Source organism: Dama dama, chromosome 9 (assembly GCF_033118175.1).
Source record: "Dama dama isolate Ldn47 chromosome 9, ASM3311817v1, whole genome shotgun sequence".
Lineage (NCBI taxonomy): Eukaryota > Metazoa > Chordata > Mammalia > Artiodactyla > Cervidae > Dama > Dama dama.
In genome coordinates this window covers 13,985,951-14,002,122 of record NC_083689.1, presented here as the reverse complement: position 1 = coordinate 14,002,122, position 16,172 = coordinate 13,985,951, and the positions used below count along the sequence as shown (strand labels likewise).

Below are 16,172 nucleotides of genomic sequence, written 5' to 3'. Positions count from 1 at the left end.
TTGAGTTCTGTGAGCTGTTTGTTATTTTGCAAATTAATTCCTTGTTTGTTGCATCATTTGCAAATATCTTCTCCCACTCTGTAGGTTGTCTTTTCCTTTCATTTATACTTTCCTTTTGGAGAGGGCAATGGCAACCCACTCCAGTACTCTTGCCTGGAAAATCCCATGGACGGAGGAGCCTGTTTGGCTGCAGTCCCTGGGGTTGCTAAGAGTCAGACACGACTGAAGCGACTTAGCAGCAGCAGCAGCAGCAGCATAGTTTCCTTTGCTGTGCAAAACCTTTTGATTTTAATTAGGTCTCCTTTGTTTGTTTTTATTTCCATCACTCTAGGAGATGAACCCCAAAAGATACCGCTGTGATTCTGTAAAAGGGTGTTGTGCCTTTGTTTTCCTCTAAGAGTTTCATAATACCCAGTCTTACATTTAGGTCTTTAATCTATTTTGATTTTCTTTTTTTTGAATGGTGTTTAAAAGTGTTCTAATGTCAATCTTTTATATGTAGCTGTCCAGTTCTCCTAGCACCACTATTGAAGACACTGTCTTTCCCCCATTGTACATTTTTCCTTCCTTTGTCCTGTTATAGCCATGCTTTCCAGGAAACAGAGTCACTCAGAAGGACAATGCAGATAGTGGAGTGCAGTTTATTACGCCAGCGGGCCCAAGGCAGAGTCTCCTCTTAGCCAAGGACCCCGTCCAGCATTTGTGAAAATCTTTTATACCCCATGTGTACGTGTCTAAACCCACTACCCCAAATCCCTTGAGGCTTACAAAGGAAGGGTAAATACAATCACAATAACCCCATCATTCACGTGTTATGTGTTCAAACAGTTAATAATCAATAAGCCCGCGGTTACATTCCAACCAGTTAATAACCAATAAGCCTGTGATTACATCCGGATAGATACGAAAAAAGTTTATGACCTGTCCGGAGACAGGGGTGATTACGGTATGCTTCCTCTTAGGCAATGAGTAGCCTGGATGTGATCTTCAAGATACCCCTGTCTGGAGGGGGTCTTATCCTTCCATTGTCGTCCCCACAGGCACTAAGCAGAGAGTTCAGAGTCCGCTGGAGAGGCAGCCGAGCACGGCCAGCACAGACAGGCCTGAGATGGAGTCCAGGCCCTATGAATTCCTTCTTCAGTCATAGATTAGGTGACCATAGGTGCATGAATTTATCTCTGGGATTTCTATCCTATTCCACTGATCTGTGTTTCTGTTTTTTTGTGTCAGTACAATGCAGTTTTGATAATTATAGTTAGTAGTGTAGTCTGAAATTAGAGAGCTTGATTCCTTTAGCTCTGTGTTTCTTTCTCAAGGTTGCTTTTGCAATTCCACACACATTAAAAATTTTTTGTTCTAGTTTTGTGGAAAAGGCCATATAAGAAAAACTCACAATTAACATCATACTGAACAATGAAAAGCTGAAAGCATTTTCTCTGGTTAAAAATTTAAATGAATTCCTCCTAATCATCTGTGACAGCTAGATCATTGCTTTTTGTGCTTTGCGTATGTGTATCAGTGTTCCTTCCTGATGGTCTGTCTGTGGATGATACTCTTTTCTTAGAGTTTAGGTTACTTTGTTGTATATCAGCTCTCTCTGAGTCCAAGAAAATGAATGACTTTGTAGTTTATTAGGATATTTCTTATGAGTTTTCTGTTACTGGTTGCCATTTTCTATTTCCTAAGCAGAACGGACACGACTGAGCGACTAAACTGAACTGAACTGAAGCAGAAGTGGAAATGCCCTTTATTCCTTCTGTATTATAATAATGTTATTTTTAATTTTTAGATTTCATAGTATCACCATGTAGAAATAAAATTCCATATATTTATGAGATATCTATACACAAAGTTAGCTTTGTAAACCTAAAAATTCATTAGCATATATATTTTAGTAATTAATAATTAATTATGCATTTACTTTTATGACAGATTTTATTTATAAGTCTAAACAGAGAATTATGTGTAATGACACACTAAAGTCTTATATATACTCTACCTTGAGACCACAGTTATTCACATAATGCCATATGAAAAATCTTTCACAATGTATTTACACATACATATATTTTCCTGCTAATACATGATTTTCAGGGAACATACTGTAACACTTTTTCTTTACTATATCTCCATCAAATATTGAAGAATGTATAGAATATGCTCTACATAATTATAATACTATTATATACAAAAAATAATTTCATAATAACTTTAAATGTCTCATGCAAATACAATTTATCCCAATTATTTCCAAAATATTTTTATAGCATATATCCAAATCGGAGTCCTACTGAAAGGCTGTTGCTGAGCCGTGAAAGACACCAGGATTCTTGGCCTCCGGAGGAGAGGAATTCAATCCAAGACCAGTGACGAGGCTTGATCTCTCAGGGCTTTTGGGTAATAAAGTTTTATTAAAGTATAAAAGAGATAGAGAAAGCTTCTGACATAGACATAAGAAGGGGGCAGAAAGAGTGCCCCCTGCTGGCCTGTAGCTGCATGCTCTATACCTATCAGCAATCTGTTAATTATAGAGAAAGGAGATGTCTCAAAACTCAGAGTGGCACCAAGCCCCTCACCCACAACATGCATTTTGAGATAACATTAGCACCAGATGAGTCATCCCGGGCCATAAAATGATTAACATGAATCGGGAAGAAAGGTTTTCAAGTAAATATATGGATTCATTAATATAGATTAGGAGAACAATCTATGAGTAAAACATACAGGTTTGTTGAGCCCTTATTTGTTCTGAGTCTTAAGCGAACCGACTTGAAGAAAGAGGGAGTCTAGGGTAAATACATAGTTCATTAACATAGCTTAAGACAAACATTTCCGTAAGAAACGCTTTGGTTAGCTCAAGGTTTGAGAAAAGTTAAGCTCAGGTGGAGACAGGTGTCATCATGGTAACACAGAATTTTAAGAAAAAACTCTTTTTAAATTTGTATAGAGAAGGGGAAAAGAATCTAGCCCTTGTTTGTTTCCTCCTGCCACTTAAGAAAGAGATAAAAAATGTCTGACACTTGCAGTCTATTCCCTCCGTTTGGAGAGCCCTGGCCTTCTTGCCTGTTACCCTCTCACTACTAAAGTTGACGGTGAATTTGATGGCCATGTCACTTTTGTCACTTATCTAGATGACCTTATGCACCTTTTACAATGATACTGACATTAGAACATCAATATGTTCTAATTCCATAATTCCATAGCCTGGTGGGCTATGGACTATGGGGTTACAAAGAGTCGGACACTACTGAGTGGCTTACAAACACTCACACATATGGTGAGTAGTAAAATATATTTTTCTAATGCCTAAGTTATTAATCTTTAGATGGAGGGTGAAGAAGTTGAAGCATGTATGTATTGAAACCAACTGTTCCGTTGCTTGTAATTCAAGTGTTTTTAGGACAAAATCCAGGAAAAGGTTGGGACATCATAGCAATTGTTTACCCTTCATGTAGGTATTTGAACCTCACTTTCCTGTCTTATGGTATTTTAAGACAGTTTTCTGAAGCTCGTTTTCCTTATCATATACCTTCAAATATCTTCATATACCTACAAACTTGAGGAACTTTGTAGAAAAAGGTTGAAGCAGGTGATTTAATCTAAGGCAACTGAGGAAGTGCATCAGCGTCCTTTGACTATGCTGAGAGTGAGGTGAGCATCCCATATGGAGTAGAAAAGCAAAATTCTCCCAGCAATCTAAATATCAAGAATTCCCATCATACTTCCTTACATAATGGTTCTGTGAAGAGTTCTTGTAGCAAACATGAGAACATATTTTAAAAGTTTTCCCAAAGATGACGGTTCAGAATTTTCCTTGCCGACCAGGATACAAGATCATCTGATTTAGCCGTTAATTTAAGTCTCCTGAGAAGGAATATGTAAAAATGACACTTTGTTAGAAAGTGCAAAACTTTTACATTGAAAACTAAATAAGATTTTCAAAAGAAGTCAAAGAAGACCCAAAGAAATGGATAAATAGGCCACATTCATGGATTGGAAGACAATATTGTTAATATGGTAGCATTCCACCAAATTGATCTATAGACTTAATACAATCCTTATCAACATCTCAGTAACCTTATGATGTTGCATAAATATCCCCAGTTTCAATCAACTGATGTTACTTTGAATGTTTTTTGCACATGGTCTTGTGCTGACCCTGTGCATTAAAAATAACATGGGCAAGATTTCTGATTTCACAAACCTTATCATCTGGTGGGAAGATAAATACAAATGGTCAATTATATTTGTGAAATGGGAGGTCCCTCTGCCCTGGTCCCTCCAATGATGTCCCTATCTTTTTCCTGTCCATGAAATTCTCTGTCCAGATGATTCTCTTTGTGTAAATGAAAAGAAAGCAATGGACCTCCCTGGCCTCTTAGAAGATGTGATAAGTAGATAATGAACCTGATTTCACCAGGTACAGTAGTGTGGATGAGAGTAGTGGGAAGCGCATGAATAAAGATATGGGCATGAATTGGTATGCTGGGTCCTGGGTCAGGTATGACATTTATCAGTAAAATGTTGAATAAATAACAAGCCCTCCAGATGATTTTTATGCACTGTAAAACTTGAGAGTCTTAGTTTCACCAGGAGAATAAAGAGTGTGCCCCAATCCATAGGAGAAGTACTACAAGCTAATAGAAAAATATGCCAAGGATGTGAACAAGTTGTTTCCAGAGATTGAAATATTACTGACTCATAAAGAAAGATGTTCCCTTCCACTAATAATAAAAAGGATGCAAAGATACAAATCTTTCCCTAGATATGCTATTTACCTCTCAGATGCGTAAAACTTGATGAGAACCTTGTGGTGAGGCTGTAGGGAAACATGTGGCTCAGGATAAAAATCTGCCTGCCAGTGCAAGGAATGCAAGAGATGTGAGTTTGACCCCTAGGTTGGCAAGATCCTGGAAGAGGAAATGGCAACCCACTCTAGTATTCTTGCCTGGAAAATCTCATGAATAGAGGAGCTTGCAGGCTACAGTACATGGAGTCGCAACAGAGTTCAACAAAATTGAGCACGCACACACACACATTATTGGTGACAGGGTCCTTGGAGTGACCTCAAGATGTTGAAATATGGAAGTATCTACAAACATGGAGTTGTGAATTTGATGCAGTATCCAACCTAACTGCATAATGAAAAATGAGATCAATGAAGTAAGTGTAAACAGTTGCAACATTATTTGTATTAGCAAATGACCTAACAAAAACACTCATTATAAGAGACTTGATATGTAATTTATCCAACAGAAGGCCACATGGTCAAAAAATAATGGAGGATCTTTTTGTAGTCTCAAGAGAATAATCTATCAGATGTGTGGAAAAAGAAGGAACAAATAAGAAATACATAGATTGTATTTACTATGTAAAATATCTATTGACACGTGCAGGAGAAACAACTTTGGTTTTTGGACCAAGAGGAACTCAGTGTCTAGGGTTCAAAATGAGATGAAGATGGTTCCTTTCTTATTCTCTTGGCATTCAAAGCCCAAATATTTTAACTCTTCACTAAATGTAAAATGATATATAAAGTATGGATATTTTGACATCTAGTCACATGGCTGTAGGAAACCTGGCCTTGGATTGTTGTTCAAACTTCTGGGGGCTCCTGTGATTCTTAGGCATTTTGTGCTGCAGTCATTTCATGCTTACTTTCATGTGAGTGCCACTTTTATTTCAGTAAATTCCCCAATACTTCAGGTTGCCAGAGAGTCTTGGTTTTGATGAGCTAGAGAAAGTAAACAGCTCACCTGGTCAGGTGAAGAGGCAAAGATTTCTCCTGACTCACCTGTACTCACTGGTTCTTCTGGTCCCCTCTGACCTCTGCCATCATCAAATCTTTCTTTCTATAAGCCCTTGTGCACTCCATTCCAGAAGACTCTCATGGTATTGAGAATTCTGTTGACAAACATATCACTGTCCCCTGTGGTATACATAACCACTTCCAGGTTTGAAGTCAAATGTGAATCTGGGTGGGCTTCCCACATGGTGATGAAGAATGCAGTAAACAACGCAAGAGACATAAGAGGCACAGGTTTCATCCCTGGGTTTGAAAGATCCCATGGAGAAGAGAATGGCTACCCACTCCAGTATTCTTGCCTGGGAAAGTCCATGGAAAAGGAGTCTGTGGGTTGGGGGGGGTGCTACAGCCTTTTGGATTGCAAAAGTTGGAGATGACTTAGAGACTAAACCACCGTGGCTAATTCACATTGTTTCATCACTGAAACCAACACAAAATTGTAAAGCAATTATCCTCCATTTTGAGAAAAAAACAAACAAAAAAAGGAACTCCCTCTACAAAATAAGCAAAAATACAAACTGAGTTGCTTTTTTTTTTTTTTTTTTTGAGAAAAGATTCAAAGTTTAGAGATTTTTCATCTAAGGAAGCTTCTCCTGGTGGCCTCCAGATAGAGACACTGTCAGAGGGTCCAGGAGAGGCCACCTGAGAAGGAACACATACAGGCCCTGAGAGCTATACCACCTCCCTTGCTGATAGATAGGAAGACAATGAGACCTCAGTCTGACAAACACAAGGAGCTGAACTTTGCCAGAAGTCAGAGGGTTGAATGAGGACTCCAAGCCTCAATAAGAATGCAGTCCAGGCGGACAGAAAGATTTCAGCATTGTAAAAATCTGAGCAGCCATTCCAGCTATACCATGCAAGATTTAATTTTTTCTGGTTTTACATGTGTGGGAATTTGTTACTCAGCAGCTCACATTGAATGTAGCCACTCTGAGGGTTCCTCTCTGCACTTCACAGTGGTCCATGAGGACAGCAAAGCTGCTGAGGTGCTGCTGATGTCTGTGGTTCCCACCATCTTGCAGCCTCTGGTGGCCCGGTGACCACTTACATTCTGGCCACGCTCCCAGAAGATGCAGTACACCTTCTCCTTTGGCTCAAGCATCACTGGCTATAGGGACAGGAAGTAGGTGTGAGCTGGTGGGTCTATTGCTCGGAAATGCTCACCCAAAGCTAACTTATGCTGGGCTTTCCTGGGGATGTGATGCACTCATGGGGGAGCCCCCTGAAAGCCAAGGCTCTGCCCAGGACCCAGGAGGACTCTTCCACATCCACAGCTCCAACCCAGCAGGACTCACATGCTGGAAGACCAAGGTGATGGGGGAGCTGAGGTTCTGGGTGTTATTGTTGCTGATAAAGGTGGATACGCCATCTGACATCAGGGTGGGGGAGATTTCCCACAGCAAACCCCTGTGTGTCTCTTGTGGAATTGCCTGTTCCTCAGTATCCAGGACCAGGGGACTTTATCCAGCAACTTTCCCATCCCAGGTGTGGAGATATGCCCTACCACTATAGGACCTGCAGGACAAGAACAAAGTTGACATCTCGGAGTGCCCAACACAACCCCTCTTTTAGATGGACTCTTTCTTTGTAGCCCCATCATAATATGCAATTCCTTTTAAACTTTAATTTTGTTTCTTGGTTAGTGGCCACAAGAGGCTGCTGTGAGTGGGGCAAGGTTTCTCTAATAATTAGATACAGCAAAGTGACTCAGTTATGCACATATATACATTCTTTTTATATTATTTTCCATCATGATTTATCATAGGTGTTGAAAGTTTTTTTGAAAGCCCTGTCAGACACAGTAAAATTCCAGATTTGCAGGAATTGAGTAACCAAGAAGTCCACCACCACGACTTCTTTCACACTGATGACATGATGAATTTCTTGAAACACACAGAACTAAGTATCTTTTGTCCTTACTTAATGGCTCAAAGAATAACACTTCAGGTTTTCCAAGGGATAAGAAGATACAGTTCAAATGATCTTTTTTCTGCCACTCTGTGCAGCTTGAGGGATCTTATTTTCCTGAGCAGGGACTGAAGCTGGGCGCAGAGCAGTGAAAGTGCCAAGTCTTACCACTGGACTTCCAGGGAATCCCTCCAAAGATCTTTTTAAAATTAATTAATTTACTTTAATTGGAGGCTAATTACTTTACAGTATTGGGATGGCTTTTGCCGTACATCAACATGAATCAGCCATGGGTGTACATGGGTACCCCCATCCTGAACCTCCCTCCCATCTCCCTCCCTTCCACATCCCTCTGGGTTGGCCCAGAGCACTGGTTCTGAGTGCCCTGTTTCATGCATCAAACTTGCCCTGGTCATCTATTTTACATATGGTAATATACATGTTTCAATGCTATTCTTTCCAATTGTCCCACCTTCACCTTCTCCCACTCAGTCCAAAAGTCTGTTCTTTACATCTGCCTCTCTTTAGCTGTCTTGCATACAGGGTCATCATTGCCATCTTTCTACATTCTATATGTATGCATTAATATACTGTATTGGTGTTTCTCTTTCTGACTTACTTCACCCTGTATAATAGGCTCCAGCTTCATCCACCTCACTAGAATGGACACAAATGCATTCTCTTTTTTATAGCTGGGTAATATTCCATTCTGTATATGTACCACAACTTCCTTATCCATTCATCTGCTGATGGACATCTAGGTTGCTTCCATGTCCTACCTATTGTAAACAGTGTAGAAATGAACACTGGGGTACATGTGTCTTTTTCAATTCTGGCTTCTTTGGTGTGTATGCCCAGCAGTGGGATTGCTGGGTCATATGGCAGTTCTATTTCCAGGTTTCAAAGGAATCTCCACACTGTTCTCCATAGTGGCCGTACTAGTTTGCATTCCCACCAACAGCATAAGTGGGTTCCCTATTCTCCACACCCTCTCCAGCATTTATTGTTTGTAGACTTTTTGATGGCAGCCATGCTGAAAGGTGTGAGATGGTACCTCACTGTGGTTTTGATTAGCATTTTCTGATAATGAGCAATGTTGAGCATCTTTTCATGTGTTTGTTAACCATCTATAGGTCTTCATTGGAGAAATGTCTGTTTAGTTCTTTGGCCCATTTTTTGATTGGGCCATTTGTTTTTCTGGTATTGAGCTGCATGAGCTGTTTGTATAATTTGGAGTTTAAATCTTTGTTATCAGTTGCTTCATTTGCTATTATTTTCTCCCATTCTGAAGGCTGCCTTTTCACTTTGTTTCTGGTTTCCTTTGTTGTGCAAAAGCTTTTAAGTTTAACTAGGCCTAATTTGTTTATTTTGTTTTATTTCCTTTACTCTGGGAGGTGGGTCATAGAGGATCCTGCTTTGATTTATGTCAGAGAATGTTCTGCCTGTTTTCCTCTAAGAGTTTTATAGTTTCTGGTCTTATGTTTAGATTTTTAATCCATTTTGAGTTTATTTTTGTGTATGGTGTTAGAAAGTGCTCTAGTTTCATTCTTCTACAGGTGGCCAGCCAGTTTTCCCAGCACCACTTGTTAGAGAGATTGTCTTTTCTCCATTGTATATTCTTGCCTCCTTTGTCAAAGATAAGTTGTCCATAGGTGAATGGATTTATCTCTGGGCTTTCTACTTTGTTCCACTGATCTATATTTCTGTCTTTGTGCCAGTACCATACTGTCTTGATGACTGTAGCTTTGTAGCATAGTCTGAAGTCAGGCAGGTTGATTCCTCCAGTTCCATTCTTCTTTCTCAAGATTACTTTGGCTACTCGAGGTTTTTTATGTTTCCATGGAAATTGTGAAATTATTTGTCCTAGTTCTGTGAAAAATCAAGGATCTTTTAAAGTAACTTGGAAAGGTAATATTTTAGAAATGATACATGAGACCATAGAAAGATAAATATTTCCTTTGAAAAAAAGAAAAGAAATTTCAGAAGCCTTTAGTCAAAAAAATCTCCTTGTCAGATGGACTTCTCAGGATAAGATCAAAATGCCTATCAGACTGGATGAAATTTGGTTGAGCCTGGTCTTTCTCAGAAGTCCCATCTCCCTAAATTTACTAACCCTGAAGTTATATAATATAATAACGGGTAAATGTCCTACAAAACAACAACAACAACAACAACAACAACAAAAAACCCGCAACTCTCTGTTTCTAAATGTATGTCTCGATTTCTCTGCTCAGAGTTTGGGAATTGTTTTCTTCATGGAGTGATAAAATAGGGCAGTTTGAAAATTGATAAAAGTCTAGAAATGTTATCTGTTGTTAATCACCTGAGATGTAAAGGCAAAAACACTGAAGTCCTTTTGGACAATCCTTACCACCCCCAATTATTTATTCCTAGGTCTATAGAAAGCTCAGGGAAAATTCTGGTGTTTGGGATGGGCAACTTCACATGATTATCTCTACTCAAGAAGGTTTCAAATATTGTGCTCCAGGAAATTATACACAATGGAACACAGATAAATTATTTTGTTTTTCTTGAACAAGACAACAGGAAGCCATAGGAGAGATTCCAGGATGAAAGAAAGACATACTTAACTTTTAAGCACAAGAGACACCAAATTTTAGGAGATAGTAGAAGTTGTAATTACATTATGCCATGGATTTGTTTGGTCCTTGGCCCATAGATAGTAGAAATAGCTGATCAGATTACTTGAAGTTTAGAATCCTTCAATGACTATCTGATGCCATTACTGTGTTTCTCTATAGAGAAAGTATATTTTGTTTCTTCACCATGTCTATCATCTCTGCAGGAAGTAGGGGACAGTGGCAAATATTTATTCAAATATATATAATATGAAGAAGACTTCAGTGTTTCTACTATAAATCATGAAATTAAAAGATGCTTACTCCTTGGAAGGAAAGTTATGACCAACCTAGACAGCATATTAAAAAGCAGAGACATTACTTTGGCAGCAAAGGTCCATCTAGTCAAGGCTATGGCTTTTCCAGTAGTCATGTATGGATGTGAGAGTTGGACTATAAAGAAAGCTGAGCACCAAAGAATTGATACTTTTGAACTGTGCTGTTGGAGAAGACTTTTGAGAGTCTTTTGGACTGCAAGGAGATTCAACCAGTCCATCCTAAAGGAGATCGGTCCTGAGTGTTCATTGGAGGGATTGATGTTGAAGCTGGAACTCCAATACTTTGGCCGCCTGATGCAAAGAGCTGACTCATTTGAAAAGACCCTGATGCTGGGAAAGATTGAAGGTAGGAGGAGAAGGTAGGAGGAGAAGGAGGAGTAGGACGACAAAGGATGAGATGGTTGGATGGCATCACTGACTCAATGGAGATGAGTTTGAGTAAACTCCAAGAGTTGGTATGGACAGGGAGGCCTGGAGTGCTACAGTCCATGGGGTTGCAAAGAGTTGGACACGACTGAGTGACTGAACTGAACTGAACTATAAATGAAACCCATGTACAATAGATGTGCCAGCAGAAAAATGATCCCACAAAGATGTCAACATCTTAACTCTGGAAGCTGCAAATTTATTAGCTTACATGGGAAAATGAATTTTTATGATCTTGAGATGGAAAATTTATCCTGGATTACCCTGAGGAGCCAATGTAATGATCAGGGTCTTCATAAAGGAAAGAGAGAAGTAAGAGAGTAAGAGGTGGGGAAAGATATCATGATGGAGGTGAGGAAGAGAGAGAGAGAGCGATGAAGGAGGAGGAGAAGAAGAGGAAGAAGGAGGAGGATAGAGGTGAGCTGATTGATCTGAAAAGCTACACTAAACAGACTTTGAAGACTGGGTGAATCACGAGGCCACTAACCATGGAATGCAGGCGGCACCAAGAAGTTAAAAAAAGGTTAAGAAATGCATATTTCCCTAATGTTTCCAGAAGGGATACAGACATTTTGATTTTAGTCCCATAAGATCCATTTTGAACTTTTGACTTCTAGATCTGTAAGATAAATTTGTTTGTTTTTAGCAGCAAGTGTGTGGTAACCTTTTACAGCAACAGTAGGAAACTAAACTATGGAAGTGCAAGTTTTCTTGGGTTCTGAAGTGAGGGAAGCTCAGATCCTCTTCTGGGTCTCCCAGGGACAGGGTTATACCCTTGCTGAGGGTGAGTTGACTCAAGAACATGGAGAGTTAGCATTCCCTTAAGCAGACACTCATGGGTTATTTGTTCCGTTCTGCCTGAATGAGTGTAATCCATGAGTGGGACAGGGCTGTGGTAGAGCAAGGCATTGAACCTCTCAGGTCTGTGGGGTCCTCCCTATGTGGACAGCATCAGCTGTATGAGGGAAGCCACATTAACTCCTGCTAGGTTATACTCTGCAACCTTGGCTGAATCAGAATTTAGTGTAAGGAGGATGTTCAGCCCCTCCCACCAAGACTTGACCCACTTAGAGTCTGCAAAGTTCCCTTTGCACATGGTTAGTCCTGACTGAGTTAATCTAAGAAAATGGTCTTAATTTGGAGGGAGGAGACAAATGAGGCAACTGAAGGTTTAAATTGTTTCACAGCTTGAAAAGCAATTTGACCAAGCTTACACAGCAAACACTTGGTTGAGCTAATATTTCATTCCAGATTTGTTTCAGCCTGGGAACTAAGATCTACACAATGCTCTGGTATCATAAGGAAATACTTGGGTGTTAATTGGTAGACAGGATGGTTAATAATTAAAAAAATATAGTAGGACAGAGAATTATCTTGTTTCCAAAGGAAAGAGGCACCATAAAATAATCAATATATTTTTTTTGATATTTTATCCCCTTAATGATTAGGGAGTTCATTCATTCATTCATCTTTGTTTAGTAAATAATTGCTGATCATTTGGAAAATGTTAAACACTGGAGAGAGAGATTGATGAATAAGACAGTTTCTGCCCCTTCTTGCAGTTGCAGATTAATCACTGATTAACTTAACCAATCATGTAGCAATTATGTATTGAGTATTTCTACATGTCTGGCGCTGTGTGAAATGTTGAAGATATAACAGACAGGAAAAGCAAAATGGTGCCTGGAGACGCTAAATCTAGAAGGAAACAGATATTAATCAAATAGAGAAAACCAAGAGTAAGATGATTCTGACAAAACTCTCTCGGGGCTATTGGAGAGAAACATGGAAGAATCTGATCTAATCTGAGCAGGTACAGGCTTCATGGAGGAATCGACATATAGAGATATGTCTGAAGGCATATATAGTTTTGAGTCAAGGAATAAAAAAGAGTGTTTTAAAGGGAAGGACTATGTGCAAAGCCTTTGTCCCAAAGAGGCACACTGAATTTTCAAAACTGAAAGAAATTTGATGTGGTTGGAATAATGGTGAGTACATGATATATGAAGCTGGAGAGGAAAGCAGGAGATGAATCAAACAAATTCTCACTCATGTATGGCTCTTGGTTTTGACTCTATATGTAATGGATTTAGCAAAGAGTGCAATGATTTTATTTGTGTTTTGAAAAGATCTTTCTGATTTCTGGGTGAAGGATGTTTTGGGAGGTGACAAGGATAGAAAGAATAGTCAGGTAAGGTGAGCATAGCAGGTGTTTAGGCAAGCTGGCAGCCTGGCTAAGGAGAAGGTGATGGAAGCTGAGCTAGCAGGAGAGATTGTGGACATATTGAAAAGATAAGAACAAAAAGATCAAGGGTGGTAGGTTGTGATAATAATAAGATAACTGTTGAGAGTAGCTTTCAGGATCCAAACTTGTGCCACAGGATGAATGTGGTATCATGAAGATTGAGAAGGACACCATGGGAAAGAACTGGATTAGGGTAAAGATTGTAAGCATTAAATTGGAAAGCTGAGTTGAAGATGACTTTGAGATACCAAAAATGTTAAATACTCTGTACTCCTTTAGATTTCAGAGGAGAAGTCAGAGATAAAGAAACTAATGGCCATCATTTGCAGCTATTGTGACTGAATCTAAGGAATAAATGTTGTTGTCTAGGCGAAAAGAATAAAACAGGAATTAAAGTTGTTCTGGAACCAATCCCTTGTAGGGAACTACAAAGGAGACAAAGAGAGAATAGCAAGAGAGAACAGAAGAAAGACAAAGAGGAATGTATAAGTAGAATCTAGTGAGCATAAGGATGGAGCGTTTTATGAGAAAACAGTGGAGAGTGATCAGAAATTCTGAGACTTTCTGGGAGATGGAGATCATTGTAAATCTAAGAGATATTTGTTTTGGTGAAATACAGGGGAAGGAAACTATAATTTGCATGGGCTGAAGGCATGAGTTTAAGGCAGGGAAATAAAGACAGAAATTTCAACTCTTGGCTGGTAGCTAGAAGATGGCCAAGTAGTACATGTTTGTAAGACAGAAGAGAACCAAACATGTATCCATGGCTATGGGGAAAATACTGTTGTAAATGAGAGGAAAGAGTGAGGGAAGAAGGGTAAGTGGAAGAGAGAATATGTGTGAAAAAGAATGTAAGGAAAATTGATAAGCACTGATAATGGGATTAAAAGCATAGGTGGAATAATTGTCTTCAGAGAGGAGAAGGATCATTGTCTCAATGATACAAGAGGATGCATGCTGATATTTGTTATGGTGTAGAGTTCACAAAGTATCATCATGACAATGTTGATTTTCTTTGTGAAATAAGTGCTGAGAACATTTGTTGAGAAAGGGAGAAGTGGTAGAAGATTCAGTGGTGAAATCAGTCCTTATGGAGGTTGGGGGGACAGGTAATGTGAGAAATGCAGAAGGGCTTCCAGGCATATAGTAGTTTCCTTTCAGTGAGATGGAAGATTGAAGGCATTAAATAGAAGATGGAAGAGGTCAGAAAATATAAGGAAAATAAGTTTGTAAGTCTAAACCAGTAAGTGTTGTTTCTTGGTCATCACTGCCATCATTGTCACTACTGCTTATCTTTTTTGGTTTTGTGGTGGGTAGAGGGTACCAAGGGGCTTCCCCAGTGTCTCAGGGGTGCCAGCAGTGCAGGAGACCTGCATTCGATCCCTGGGTCGGGAAGATCCCCTGGAGGAGGGCATGGCAACCCACTCCAGTATTCTTGCTGGAGAATCCCATGGACAGAGGAGCCTGGCGTGCTACAGTGCAAGGATAGCACGGAGTCAGACATGACTGAAGCGGCTGAGCTCAGCGCGGCACAGCGCAGAGAGTACCCAAAATATCAGGCGGTCCGGTTAAGACAGTCTAAAACTCCAGCTGGCACCTTTCTCTTTGGTGCACAGATAAGTACACACTCTTCCCCCATTTCCTGCATTTTTGAGGGTGCTGCTGAGTGTTATGCAGAGACAGGTGTACAACAAAATTGTAGGATCATGTGACTCTGAATAGAATGTGCCTCACCATTTCAGATCATTGATAGTTGCTTATTTAGTTAACCATGCATGGCACATAGTAAGTGTTCAATAATACTGATATGAGTCAAGATGGACTCAGTTCACTAAGGAATACACGTGAAATACATTTTGTAAACAAACTGAGACCACTGCTAATGGTTAGTGTGAGTATGTGTGTGTGTGTGTGTATGCACACATGCTCAGTGGTGTCTGATTGTGTGCAACCCGATGGTCTGTACCTGCCAGGTTCCTTTGTCCATGGAGTTTTCCAGGCAAGAATATTGGAGTTCATTGACATTTTCTACCTAGGGGATCTTCCTGACCCAGGGTTCGAATCCAGGTATCTGGCATCTCCTGCATTGACAGGCGGATTCTTTACCACCAATGCCACTTGAGAATGAGTCAAACAGTAAACAAAGGGTAAGCCATCCTAAGACATCAACAGCTCATATGCAGTTGTCCAGTGTGCTAGGCATGTGCTGGTCAATGAATTGGTTAGTGAAGTGCTCTGGGGGCAGTTCATGATCTTACCTCACTGTGTTTGCAATCAGACATGGTCCTGCTGGAGAGCGTGTAGTTCTCAGATTCGGCTTTGGTTTTCTTGATCCTCAACCAGTTCCTGTATTGCTCACGGACCTGCAAAGCATGCTCTGAGTCAGCTCACCTGAGAGGAGTGAGGATGGACGAGTCCTGAGAGGGAGTCAAGACAGTGGTACCTGCTTGCTGAGGAGGCAGTGCACCAAGAAGATGAAGACACCCTGCAGGCTGTTGATGATGGTGAAGAGATAGGACATGACGTGGGCAGCTGGTCCCACCTGCAGGATTCCCAGACTCCATGTGCATCCCAAGATGAAGAGCTGAGCTGTGGCTTTGAATGTCAGCATCCTGGGTAGGAGGAGAAAGTAAGTTCCTGATACAACCAGAGCCACCCTCATCTTCACCCATGGATGCTCCTTCCTTTCCCTGTTGCTAATGACTTCTCAGACTGGGTTGTGATTGGTTTCATTCTTTGCTGTCAATGATGCTCCACAATAGAAATGCCACTGAGATCTAGAATGACATTTTGATTTGGATGGAAAGGGAAGCGACACTTCATAGGTTGCAAAAGCTTTATGATCCTCCGTGGAGATATCTAATTTC

At 40.1% G+C, this 16,172-nt stretch overlaps 1 protein-coding gene across 1 annotated transcript in view; it reads right to left on the bottom strand.

The window, feature by feature from the left end:
• Window positions 1-1,916: 1,916 nt before the first annotated feature.
• Window positions 1,917-16,172, bottom strand: part of LOC133061813 (adhesion G protein-coupled receptor E2-like) — a 59,306-nt gene continuing 45,050 nt past the window's right edge. The window contains exons 16-18 of the mRNA XM_061150031.1: window positions 15,749-15,917; window positions 15,564-15,668; window positions 1,917-3,864 (exon numbers count right to left, since the gene is read on the bottom strand). Coding sequence (XP_061006014.1) covers window positions 3,856-3,864; window positions 15,564-15,668; window positions 15,749-15,917 — 283 coding nt within the window. The 3' untranslated portion in view covers window positions 1,917-3,855. The remainder of the gene's footprint in view (window positions 3,865-15,563; window positions 15,669-15,748; window positions 15,918-16,172) is intronic.